This window comes from Panthera tigris, chromosome B2 (genome assembly GCF_018350195.1).
Source record: "Panthera tigris isolate Pti1 chromosome B2, P.tigris_Pti1_mat1.1, whole genome shotgun sequence".
In the NCBI taxonomy this organism is placed as follows: Eukaryota; Metazoa; Chordata; class Mammalia; order Carnivora; family Felidae; genus Panthera; species Panthera tigris.
In genome coordinates this window covers 40,849,552-40,862,166 of record NC_056664.1, presented here as the reverse complement: position 1 = coordinate 40,862,166, position 12,615 = coordinate 40,849,552, and the positions used below count along the sequence as shown (strand labels likewise).

The 12,615-nt window shown below is 51.2% G+C and overlaps 1 protein-coding gene across 4 annotated transcripts; it reads right to left on the bottom strand.

Annotated features, from left to right (window-relative positions):
• Nucleotides 1–3,011: 3,011 nt before the first annotated feature.
• Nucleotides 3,012–12,501, bottom strand: CNPY3 (canopy FGF signaling regulator 3). Of its 4 annotated transcripts, XM_042986383.1 has the most exons (8): nt 12,181–12,268; nt 9,304–9,402; nt 7,764–7,887; nt 7,042–7,099; nt 6,842–6,964; nt 4,350–4,472; nt 3,984–4,101; nt 3,012–3,658 (listed from the first exon to the last, which is right to left on the bottom strand). In XM_042986383.1, exons 4-8 carry the CDS (start codon nt 7,075–7,077, stop codon nt 3,444–3,446), a joined length of 615 nt encoding a protein of 204 aa, XP_042842317.1. In that variant the 5' UTR covers nt 7,078–7,099; nt 7,764–7,887; nt 9,304–9,402; nt 12,181–12,268; the 3' UTR covers nt 3,012–3,443. The 4 variants fall into 4 exon arrangements, 3 of the variants coding, with proteins under 3 accessions (XP_042842317.1, XP_042842316.1, XP_007085381.2); XM_042986382.1 differs by lacking the exon at nt 9,304–9,402 and having other exon boundaries at nt 12,181–12,501; XM_007085319.3 differs by lacking the exons at nt 7,042–7,099; nt 9,304–9,402 and having other exon boundaries at nt 6,842–6,938; nt 12,181–12,501.
• Nucleotides 12,502–12,615: the final 114 nt, after the last annotated feature.

The window sequence follows — 12,615 nt, the reverse complement described above, 5'->3', positions numbered from 1 at the left end:
CTAGGCCATCAGAGGATGTTTAAGAGAGATTCAACTGGCTCTGCTGCTAGGATTAGTACACAGAGCCCTCCTATAAACCACTTAGGTTTGGACCATGCATCTGTAGCAAAAAGCATGCCTTAAGATTAAAAAAAATAATAATAATGGGGCTCCTGGGTGGCTCAGTTGGTTGAGCATTGGACTTGGTTTCAGCTCAACTCATGATCCCAGGGTCGGGGGATCGGGCCCTGCATTGGGCTCCGGTGCTGAGTGTGGAGACTGCTTAAGATTCTCTCTCTCTAAAATAATAAGAGTAAAAAATTGAGATTAAAAAAAAAAGAAGAGGCATTTACTCACACTTGTGAACAGAAATGATGCGGGGCAGTTGGATACCACACAAAGGTTCCATATTTAAGGGACTGCCATTCATGGGTTTGTAAATTTATTATTTTCTGGCGGGATTCTGGTAGTCAGTCTCTTATTCTAACAAAACTGACATTAAGACAACTTTCTGACAGACAGAAGTCAAAGGTGTGAAGAGCACCATTTTCTAACCTGCAAAAAGATGCTGCATGGAAATATCACCCAGGAACCGGGAAGTTGAAGAAACTTCCTAGCGATTGTCCTCTAGAATATATACAGAGTCCTTGTGCAGCCGCCCCTGAGACTACAGAGCCCCAACCCCTGAGACTCCACTACCAGGGCCTGTGGTTCTTTTAATCATGGAACTGAAAGAAATGCTTTCTGGTTTGCCCACCGGCCTTTGTGGTTCTGGATGATGGCTGAGAGACAGATCCTTTCTGGGGTTCCGACAAGTTGTGTTTCTGAGGGCAAGACACTGACCTTGTGATTTCATTGAGGCCCTCTCCCCTCTTAGCAAGACACTCTGTTTCTCCTGGTATAGTGGGGTCCAGCTGGCCTCATCTTGAGAACCATGAGAGAGGCTTGTTAAGCATGCAGACTTCTAGGTCTCCAACCCAGCAAATCAGGTGGGCCCAGACATCTGTATGTTTAACCACCATTCCATGTGACTTTTCATGTTCAGGTGAGTTTAGGAAACCCTTTTTTAATAGGATTTCTAATTAAGGGACTAAAATCAGATGAACTCCAGCTCAGCCAGTCCCCTCATCTTGTGGAGAAGTGGTGTGGGAGAGAGGAAGGCATAGTCAAGTTCAGAAAGGCTTGTAGGTGTGGTGGAGAGAGAAAAAGAAAAACCTGGAAAGCTGGATCTTGCCTCTGGCTCTTCCAGGCTGGGGGCGGGGTGGGGGAGTGGCGGGGAGGGAGAGGCTGCTTGCTGGGGTGGGTGGGTGGAGAGCTAGTGTGTGCAACCTGCTTGGCCTTGTTGGTGGTGGTGGGGGAGGAACAAGGTGCTATTCATGCAGCAGCCACAGGTCAAAGAGCAAAGCAGTCACAGCACTGTCTGCCCTCAGGTCTGGGACTGGGTTTGGATTGGGCCACTGGGTCAACACCCAGTAAGGGGACAGGTCTTGTCTCATCCTACTTTAAGGACCAATGAAGCTCTAGGGACTGATGTAAGGCAGGCACGGAGGTGTTGTGGGTCAGTGACATAATGGGGGAATCAGAGACTAGCCATGAAATCCTGGACAGTCCAGGGGGCTGCAAATGGTTCCCCAGCCCTGGGCTCCAGCCCTTGAACAAAGTCCCAGGTGGGACCTGAGTCTCGACTGGACTCTCACTGCCCACAGCCCCTTCAACAGGGGGCAGTACCAGTCCTGGAGATGGGTGGGGGCAGAGGGGCTGAACCAAAAAAGTATCATCCTCCAAGGACCTGTTGGAAGCCTCACCAGCCGGAAGAAAAATTTTCCGTTTCCTCCACCCTCTATGACCTTGGCTGCTCCAACTCAGGGGAGAAGGGGGCCTGAGCCCAGGCTATGACGGGGCCCCACACCCCCAGTTCAGGCCCTGGAACATTTCGCCAGAGCCAGAGTCTGCGGCACTTCGGCAGTGCCTCTCCCCCAGCCCAGCAGGCCCAGGCGAGAAGCAGAGAGTCTGTGCGGGTACCCACAGGGCACCTGGTGGGGGTGCCACGCTGGCAGGACCTTCTGCCATCGTCTCCTCCTAAGAAGCCTCCTCCTTTCCTTTGAAAAGAGGCGTGCTGGTAAGGGTGGAGTTCTGGCTAAGAAATCAAACCAGTTCAGTGTGGATCACACTGCCAGTGCTGGGTGTTGGGTGAAGGAGCTGGCAGCTTCAGGGTAGGGGAAATACAATGGACCCAGAGTCGTGCCAGCTGCACACTTACTAACAGCAGGACCTTGGGCACGTCACTTAATTTGAGCCTCAGTTTTACCTTCTACAAAATGAGGCTAATGGCACCCACCCCCAAGAGTTGTTAGGGTTCAAGTTAAAGCCCTGGGAGTGTGTGCCGCTGTCCTCACTATTGCTACTGAGGGCCTGATCCCTGCCCTCAGGACAGAATGCGGAGGTGCCTGGGCCTCCCACCCCTCTCCCTAGAGGCCAGCCTTCCTGTTCCTCCCTGCACCCAGAGAACATGGTGTAACCAGCTGTTGTTGGGGGGCTGGGGTGTCCTCCCCTCCAGACTCCAGGCACAACAGCTAGGAAGAGCAGAGTGACCAGCTGTGGTCACCAGGTAACAAGGTTCAAGACCAAGAAGTAGGGCAGATGAGGTGGGAAGGAGGGGTGGGATCTGGTGGGGTCACCAGTAAACAGTTTACACAACAAAGGGGAAGGCCTTGGGTGAGAGAGGAGAGGCAGCGGGAGCCCAGCCAGGTGGCCAGGGCACAAGTGAGGCCCCTCCTGGCCTAGGGAGCTCAGGGAGTCCAAAGGCAGCTGAGGGGCAGGGCCAAAGCCCAGTCCTGAGCCTCACCCCAAAACAACCTGGGCCCTCCCGGCACTTGCTGCCCCCCACAGCGGGCAGGCCCAGCCTCAATAATGGGGGATGGGAGCCGCCTCTCCACCCTTGGCCCCCCTGGGCTGGAAGGGGAGGGGGAGGAGAGCAACTGGGACTCCAGGCCCCTCTGAGGAGCTGGAGGGGACTCAAAAATCAGAACAAAAAAGGCCAAAAGGTTTTTACTCTGTGAGCCCTGGGGAGGGCCGGGCAGAGTGCAAGGTGTCCACAGGAGGGGATAAGCAGGGGTGGGGAGGCCTGTAGTCTTGCTTCCCTGCTGGGAAGGAGTGAGGGGAGGTGAAGGCCGGGTGCCCTCTCCACACCTGCCCCTCCGGAGTTCATACTGGAGTCCTTGGCAGGCGCGAAATCGCATGGCCTGCCCGAAGCCTGGGTTAGGACAGCCGCTTGGCAGAGGGAGGAGGTCGGTAGGCTGACGGCAGCTGATCTGAGCTCTTCCCTGGCCCTGTGTCTTTCCTGGCAGGAAGCTGGCACGGCAGGGAGGACTTGGAGAGGGACAGCCATCTGCCTGCCAGAGCTGTGCCCCAGATTCTTCAGCTTCCAGGTCAGGGGTCACGATACAGGGGGCACTGGGTTAGGCTCAAAGCTCATCCGGGGGGCTGTGTGTGAGGGGGGATGCCTTCTGGATGCCCTCATCCTCGTCGGGGCTGGGGTCTTCTTCAAGGCCACCTAGCTCCTTCCTCTGTTTGCTGCCGCTGCCCGAGGCCTTGACCTTACCGCTCTTCTTTTTAGACTTCTTCCCTCCCAGGGCGGCTGTGTCCCCCTTCTTGCCGGACCACTGCTCTGCGAGGCAACCTGGGGTGAAGAGAGACACCCTCAACAGACTGGTTCGCTGGGTGAGGAGCACTGACTGGGTGGCCCCGGAAGTGGTGTCAGGTCCCCTCCTCCTGCCTCTCTGGGGCCTCCAGGCCCCTCTGGGGGCATCTGAGTTACTGCCATGTTATTCTGCACCTGGTTTCAGTACTTCTTACTCCACGCCGTCCCATCAAGCTCCTTGAGGGTATGGTGCTTTCTAGGTCTTATCTCTTCTCGGTCCCCTCCCTACCCACCTCCCCTGAGGGGGGGCAAGCAGTAAAGCTGAGGGCCCACCCACCCTGCCCTCTCCCTCCCTCAGACTCACTGGTGTCCTTGCCCTTCAGCACATGGTTGGCGCAGAGGAACTGAGTCAGGTCTTCCTCCTGGTGGTTCCTGTACCAGTCCTCGATCACCTCCTCAAACTCTTCCACCAACACGTCGCACTATGAATCAGAATACACTGCATTGGCAAAGCCCCAGCACTGACTCGCTCCCGGGGGAGCTCAGCTGAGCCTCACAACCCACTGCAGGGCAGGCAGGTGGCTGTGATTCTCCTGAGGAAACTGAAGGCAGAGAGGTGAGATGACTTGATCAAAGCCTCCCAGCTCTTGGTGGCCTTCCTCAGCCCCAGACCTAGTCCCCACCCACCCCTGTGGGGTACGGTAGCCTCTGAGGGCCAAAAGGCCCATACCTGCTTCTTAAGGTCAGCCACCTCTGCAGAGGTCTCATTCCACAGCTCATAGGGGATATCCATCACCACCTTGACCCCTTTGTGGACCAGGTTGTGCAGTGTCTCAAAGGTCTCAGACATGCCCTGGAAGAGGCAAGCAGGCATGAGAAGCGGAGCTTTCCCCACCTCCCACCCTCCTCTCCGGGTGGTGCTGGAGGCCCAAGGACCCAGCTCTGAGAAGCCAGGACTCTCAAGGCTTCTCACACTGGACCTCACTTTCCTCTCCCCTCTTTCAGGCCTACTCCACAACCCCTACACACCTACACACCACACACACACACACACAATCACACACAACCTATCCTGCCTCCCCACACCTCCCCCTTTCAAAAGGGGCTGCTGTGTGGGCGCCTGGGTGGCTCAGTAGGTTAAGTGTCTGACTCTTGACTTTGACCCAGGTCATGAACTCACAGTTGTGGGATCAAGCCCGCGTCGGGCTCTGTGCTGAGCATGGAGCCTGCTTAAGAGTCTCTCCCTCTCGCTCTGCCCCTCACTCTCTCTTCCCCTCTCCCTATTAAAATCATCATAATAATAATAATTTAAAGAAACAAACAAAAATCCCCAAAAGGGCTGCTGTTGCCTTCTGGCCCTTTGAATAGATACTCCTTTCCCAGGAATTAAGTGTGCCTTGGCTCTAGACCCGCTCACTGCTCTAGTTCTTCCTAGGGCTTGTGCCTTTCCTGGGTTGGAAGTGGGCACGAGTGAGGCAGGGAGGACCCAGTTCTGTAAAAATATTTCTGCCAGCTACCTAGGTCCTCTCCCTGGAGACTACACCTACACATCATCTACTTCCTCTATCTTTCCAGAGGTAATGCATGCAAATACAAGCAAATATACATACAAATCCATCCTGCCCTCCTCACCCCCATTTTTTACACAAGCAATAGTATATAGCAGACACACTCTTCTGCACCTGGCCTTATTAACAGACTTTGGAGATAATTTTAATTCACGCCACAAAGAGCTACCTCATTCTTTGTTTTGTCCACTGAATGGCCACATCAATTTATTTAACCACTGGTGAATGGTTAGGTTGTTTCTAATTTTATTGCTACGGAAAATAATCTTAAACTTTTTTTTTTTTAGGTTTATTTATTTAGGGGCACCTGGGTGGCTCAGTCAGTTAAACGTCCGACTTTGGCTCAGGTCATGATCTTGTGGTTCATGGGTTCGAGCTCCATGTCAGGCTCTGTGCTGACAGCTCGTAGGCTGAAGCCTGCTTCGGATTCTGTGTCTCCCTCTCCCTCTGCCCCTCCCCTGCTCATGCTCTGTCTCTCTCAAAAGTAAATACAAACATTAAAAGAAATTTAAGTTTATTTATTTACTTTGAGAGAGAGAAAGCACAAGTAGGGGAGGGGCAGAGAGAAAGGGAGAGAGAGAATCCCAAGCAGGCTCTACGATGTCAGTGTGGAGCCCAACGCAGGGCTCGAGCTCATGAACTGTGAGATCCTGACCTGAGCCAAAGTCAGATGCTTAACCAACTGAGCCCCCAGGGGCCCCATAAACATTTTTATATTAAAGCAAAACATGGTTTTATTACTGAGTAGAATACAAAATTCATACAAATTTAAAAAATTTAAGACTTCTGTTGCTTAAGACTATCTCTCTAGGTTTCCCAGGGGTTTCTCACTAACAGACTTCACTGGAAGGGTAGGTGGGTGGAGAAATGTGGGAGGCAAGTCTCTTACCATGTGCCAGGCACTGAAGACATAGAAACAAAGAACTATGGGCCTTGTTTTTTTTTGTTTTTTTTTTTTTTAATTTTTTAACGTTTATTTACTTTTGAGACAGAGAGAGACAGAGCATGAATGGGGGGAGGGTCAGAGAGAGAGGGAGACACAGAATCAGAAGGAGGCTCCAGGCTCTGAGCTGTCAGTACAGAGCCCGATGTGGGGGTCGAACTCGTGAACCACGAGATCATGACCTGAGCCGAAGTCAGACACTTAACCGACTGAGCCACCCAGGTGCCCCTGGGCCTTGTTGTAAGAAACTCCTTGTTCAGGGACAGAGCCATTCACACATACAGTAAGTGCACTGAATGTTACACAGGCACCCTGACAGCGGTCCAGGTGCGTGCCCAGCGGAATGAGGTAATAACCCCACCCCCATCCTGCCATGTCTTCTGACATCTCTAAAGCCCACAGGTCTGTACTCCCTGAGCTCTCACTGAGCAAGTGATCAGGCCTCCACGGGGATTGCCACCCTGCATTTCAGTCTGAGGCTGAGACAGGGCCCTGATGGGCAGGCCCAGGCCATGAAGAATGTGCCTATCGCCACTGAAAAGCCAGGCCACTCAGAAGGGGAGAAATGCACACCGTGGTCGATGAAGAATGGGAAGAGGCCAAGGAGGGAAGCTCCCCAAGCATGATCTCCAAATCACACCCACACCAGCAGACCACTTAGACACCTCCAGGCCTGGCCCAGTGGGGATGAAGGACAAGCACAAATCCAACCTTGGCAAACCGGTTGCTGCCGGTCCTCTCCTTGTGCAGGCTATAGTCCAGGAGCCTCTTGCAAATGGTCTCAGTGACTTCGATTAACCGTAAGTCCCTGCAGAGACAGCAGCACGAGAGGGGCTGAACTCCTCTCCTAGCCCCAGTGGGTTAGTGATCCGTCCCTCCAGCCCTGCTACCCCAACACCTGCGCATCTCACCAAAGGGAAGTCAGAGCTGGAAGGAAGATAGGTCATCTGGTCTGGGGGCTCTGAAATGCTGGAACACAGACCAGAGAGACAAAATTGTAACAGCTCTATGGGAAGGCATTTTTTATAAAGCTAGATGATTCAGTATTTAGATGGTTTTATAAAGCAAAATGTATTAAGTTTTGATGTTAAAATATTTCTTTTTTTCTGTTTTAAGATTTATTTTTAACTCATCTCTACACTCAACGTGGGGCTTGAATTTATAAGCCTGAGATCAAGGGTCACACACTCCATTGAATGAGCCAGCCAGGTGCTCCAACACATTTCATTTTGAAAGGACCATCATGGCTGATGAAAGTTTTTTGGGGGGGTTATTTTTACTTTTAATATTTATTCCTGGCAAAATTAAAGATTGGTAACCCTATATTACCAATTTTTTTTTTTTTTTTTTTTTTTTAAATTTGCACTGGTCCATGAAATCCAAGAGTCTGGGAATGAGATAAGGCCCAACAGTCTTGCTTTTACAGATGAGAAGTCCAAAGCTCAGTGGAATGAAGGGACTTACGAAGACCACACAAATAGTTGGGGGCAAAACCAGTGGGCAAACTTAGGTGTTGGTCAGAGCCGCCTCCCTTTGGTGGGTCTGCCTAGCTGGAAGGGAGAAGGGAACTCCAAACTTCTAAAGCCGTTACGAACAAAGCAGGCCAGGCTGATGGGTACCCTCTTTCACTTACGACTTGGTGTATTTGACTCCGGAAGCCTTCCGATCCAGGATGCCATAGCCTGTGTCGATCACCTCCTTGGTCTTGCCGGTTTCCTCAAAAGCTGATTTTAGCTCCACCGCAACGTATTTACACACTAGGGGAGGGAGACACAGCCCAGCCTACTGAGTGCACATGAGTCTGATAGAAGCCAGCTCCCAGCAAACCACACCAACGTGGATGCCTCTCCCAGACAGGGTCAACACCCCAGGCAGGGAAGGAGTTAGTCCCAGACCACCCCATGGAGGTCACCGGGGGAAACTTGGCTCCAAGATTCACTGCCCCATGTCCAGTCCTGGCTGACTCCATTTCTCCCAGCTCCTTCCTGCCCCCCACTCCCACTGCCCTCTGTAATCATTTTACTTTAAAATTTTCAAACATATAAAAACGCTGAATGAGTACAATGAATAGTGTATATAGTTTCAACAGTTAGTGATCTGCTACATTCTCTCTCCAATATGTAACATAATATGATAATATATTAATATATATCAACAATATATACATTGTTTCTGCTAAACCATTAAAAAATTGTTTTTAATGTTTATTTCTTTTTCAGAGACAGAGCACAAGCAGGGGAGGAGCAGAAAGAGACGGAGACCCAGAATCTGAAGCAGGCTCCAGGTTCTGAGCTGTCAGCACAGAGCCTGATGCAGGGTTCAAACTCACGAACCAGGAGACTATGACCTGAGTTGAAGTCAGATGCTTAAATGACTGAGCCACCAAGTCGCCCCTTTGCTAAACCATTAAAAAAAAAAAAATTTTTTAACGTTTATTTATTATTGAGAGACAGAGAGACAGAGCATGAGCAGGGGAGGGGCAGAGAGAGGAGGAGACACAGAACCCAAAGCAGGCTCCAGGCTCCGAGCAGTCAGCACAGAGCCCGACGCGGGGCTCGAACTCACAAACTGCGAGATTATGACCTGAGCCGAAGTCGGGCACTCAACCAACTGAGCCACCCAGGCGCCCCTGCTAAACCATTTTAAAAGTAAGTTGCAGGGACACCTGGGTGGTTCAGTCGGTTAGGGGTCCGACTTCAGGTCAGGTCATGTTCTCACGGTTTGTGTTTCGAGCCCCACGTCGGGCTCTGTGCTGACAGCTCGGAGCCCGGAGCTTGCTTCCAGTTCTCTCTCTCTCTCTCTGGCCCTCCCCTGCTCACGCTCTCACTCTCTCAAAAATAAAATAAACATTAAAAAAAAAGATATAAAATAAAATAAAAAGTTGCAGATATCATGACCTTTCACCCCTAAAAATGTCTTCATGCATCTCTGGAGAATAAGGACGTTCTTCTACCCAACCATACAACCATACTGATACTCGGAAAATTAACAATTCTAATACCACCTAACAGTCCACATTCAAATTTCCCCAATTGCCCCAAATTTCCCTGTCTTGTATGTCTCTTTTATTACTTGATTTCATATGTTGTTCCACTACCAGCTCTCTGTTCCTACCAAGGTAATTTGTTCCATCCCTTCCAGAGGCCTTATTTCTACTGTTTCTGTACATTCACCTTTTTGTTTCCTCTTACTTTTCTTCAGTTTTTAAGCAACTCCTAGGTGTCAGGCACTGCCTGGGGATTCACAGATGAAAACAAGGTTCCAGATCCAGTCTAATGGAGTAGAAAGAAGTGTAAACAGATAATTACTACTGCATAAGGAGTACTACCACCAAAAGCGTGACCTGTCTGAGGCCCTGGGAGAGCACTTAATGCCCTCTAGGGGCTTTTCTGCCCATTCTCCCAGCTTCATTTTAAAAGCCTCCTCCTACTGGGAAGTTCTTCTGGACCAATCCCACCTGCTCCTGATTTTATCTGGGCCTCTGCAGGATCCAGGACCCATGCTCTCACTGAGGGCCTTTGGCCATTTTGTGTCTCCCCAGTTAGACCATAAGGGTACCCAAAGTGAGTTACCATGTATTGGATTTTTTTCTGTATTCCTCTCGTCAAGGACTGTGTGTGTGTTGGATACTTAATAAATATTGCTGACAGACTGTGTTTGTGGTCGAGCAGCTTCTGATGCCTCTGAATGAATATGATCTATAGGCTAAACACCATCAGAGTGACTGTAACACTGACAACAGTACCTCCCCTGAAGGCTTGCTTGGTAAAATTTTATAACTTACATATTAATAGATGCCTTGGAGAATCTGGAACACATGAAAATTCCAAAATATAGGCTGGGATCTCAGAGTCTGCAATGAATCGAGGCGGCTCACCTCCCAGGCTCTCTATCCAGGACACCTGTCCCCCTCCCCTCTCTGTTCTGTATTCTGTGTGAGCTCATCGCTTTTCTGGCTCTTTTGCTCCTTTCTCCCATGCCCTCAACGTTTAGGATTCCAGGCCCTGGGGACCTGGAACCTCCTTTCTCTCTTGTGCCCATCAACCACAACCTTGCTTCCCAACTCTTCCAAATCTTACCTCTTCAAGACCCCCTCTGGGGATCCCACCCAGAATCAGACTTGGAGGAGGCTCATGGCACAGGCCCCAGACTCTCCTGGACACCCACCTACTCTTTTTCCAGGCAGGCTCTCCTTCCTCTGTGCCAAGGCCTATTCCACTGAGGCTACTGAGCCAGGAGGCAGGCTTTGTGGGCCAGACACAATCAGCATTTAACAAAAAAGGTGCAACAATGATAAATAAAAGCAAATACACTATTAAGAGGAGCCTAAGAGTTTGCCAAGCCATCCTGTGACTGAAAATCCATTTTTTTCAAGTTTTATGTATTTATTTTGAGTGAGAGAGGGCACCCATGTGCGCTCAAGACTGTGCAATGGGGGAGGGGCAGAGAGAGAGAGGGGGAGAGAGAGAATCCAAAGCAGGCTCCACGCTGCCAGCACACAGCCCAATGTGGGGGCTCAAACTCACAAACTGTGAGATCATGACCTGAGCCACAATCAAGAGTCAGATGCTTAACAGACTCAGCCACCCAGGTGCCCCTGAAAATGCCTTTTAATCTTTATCCATTACCTACAAAATGGGGTTGGACTAGAATGATCTCTTAAAATCTTTGCCAGCTCTCTGCTTCTGAGTCTGTGAATGCCTCCTAATGGAAAGAAATGTGAGCTTCTTAGACTATGAGGATAATCAGAGACACAGTGGAGGCTAAGAATGAAAACAAAGAGAGGAAATGAACTCCGCAAAAGATTTCTCGAGAAAGAGTGAAAGGAAAGCATTGCAACCCTCTGCCTATTTATGGGGCTGAGGGACAAGGTACAGGCTAGCATCCATACTGGGAGCCCTACTGGTGAAGTCAGGTCGTGTCTGAAGCATCTTATCTTTCATCTCGAAAATGAAAGGATTACGTGTCCCAAACCACCTACCCCACCCCCACTTCCCAGGACTTAGGGAACATCTGGCCTGCTGTACGCTTTAATTGGGATGAAATGGATTTATAGCCAACTTGCTGAGGGGTTTGGGTTACAGAGATGGGAAGAAAGGAGTGGCTGCGAAGGTCTGGGGAGAAAACAGAGATGGGGAGAGGAAGAATGGCCCTTCATAGTCCCAGATCACTGGCTTGGGTGCTGGTGCTCTTTCTCTCTCTGAAGTTCCACACCTCCACTCCTATATCTTTGGGATTCATTTTCTCCTTATTCCTAAAATCCTCCCCCCTCACCAAATTCCCCCAGGCTCTACTCTTGTCCCAAAGTGGCCCTGTATTCTTCTCCCCTTAGGCCTCAGACCCTTCTCCTTCCTCCACCCACACCCACAGTCCCTGTTTATTCCTATTTATTCCAAAAATATTCACTGGGTGCGTACCAGGCGTTGTGTGAATAAATATCTGAGAAAAGGTCCTGTCCTCAAGGAGCTCACAGCTAGTGGGGGAGTCCATCAATTGCACAGATTAGGTTGTGGTGAGGGCCAAAAGGGGAAAGGGCTTTCTCAGGCTCTTCTTCCCCTAAGAACAGTCATACATACTTTCTCAGTTCCTCAAACTTGTCTGTCCTTTGCTTCTTAGCCTACAGGCCTCTGCAGCTGTGGCTTCCTAAGACATTCTCTCTTTTCACTTCTCTTCACCCAGCTAAGTCCTAATTATTGTTTGGGCTTCCTGTACGAAGCCTTTCCTGGCTCTCCTCTACACACAGCCTTTCCCCCATCCCTAGGCTAGATTAGATGCTCCTCACTCGGCAAAGCCTGTTATCTATCATGGCATCTACCACCCTGGATTATAACTACTTCTTTTGTACCGATTTGATCGCTCCAGGTGCACCGAGACCTGATCCCTTGCCCGCCCCTGTGTCCTCAGCATCCAGCACAGAGCCAGGCACACAGTAGCTTCAACGAATGAAGAGACTCTAGCTCAGGAGGCAAGGATCTTGCATCCCCCTTACCCCCTTCTCTGCACGCCCCGCCCCTCTGGCAGGAGACTCCCCGCCGGCCCCGCCCCCTCACCTTCGCATTTGCTGGGGAGTCGAACCCAGTCGGTCTCCTCGGCTTGCACCTGGCTCGGGCCCAGCTCCGGGGCCGGCAGTGGCAGTAGCAGCAGCAGCAACAGTAGCAGGGAGAGAAGCAGAAGACAGCGGGGTCCGGGCCGGGGCGCAGGCTCAGGGAACGGCTCCATGGCCCAGCCGGACCCGACCCCAGCGGACCGGGCTGCGCTTCCTCCGGCTGCGCGCGCTGGGCCGCTTCCCGGAGCCGCTTCCGGGACTGCACACGTGCCTCGGCGTAACCAGGGCAACAGGGAGCCCCCGGCCCGCTCCCTCCTCTGGCTGCCTCGGCCCGCCCTCAGAGCCGACGAAGGCCCGCGGACTACGCAGCCAATGGGCTTTCCGGGGCTTGCATCCCAGCGAATGGGAGGGCGATCTTTTTTCGGCCTCGACCAATGAG

Bases quoted from the DNA above. Each gene is read 5' to 3' on its own strand.
- CNPY3 (XM_042986382.1), bottom strand. From the start codon at position 12,349: ATGGAGCCGTTCCCTGAGCCTGCGCCCCGGCCCGGACCCCGCTGTCTT. The intron at 7,100-7,763 runs GTAAGTGAAAGA...TCTGTGTTCCAG, and splicing joins GGAGTCAAATACACCAAGTC to CATTTCAGAGCCCCCAGACC. The intron at 4,473-6,841 runs GTTGGATTTGTG...TGCCTCTTCCAG, and splicing joins GCAGCAACCGGTTTGCCAAG to GGCATGTCTGAGACCTTTGA.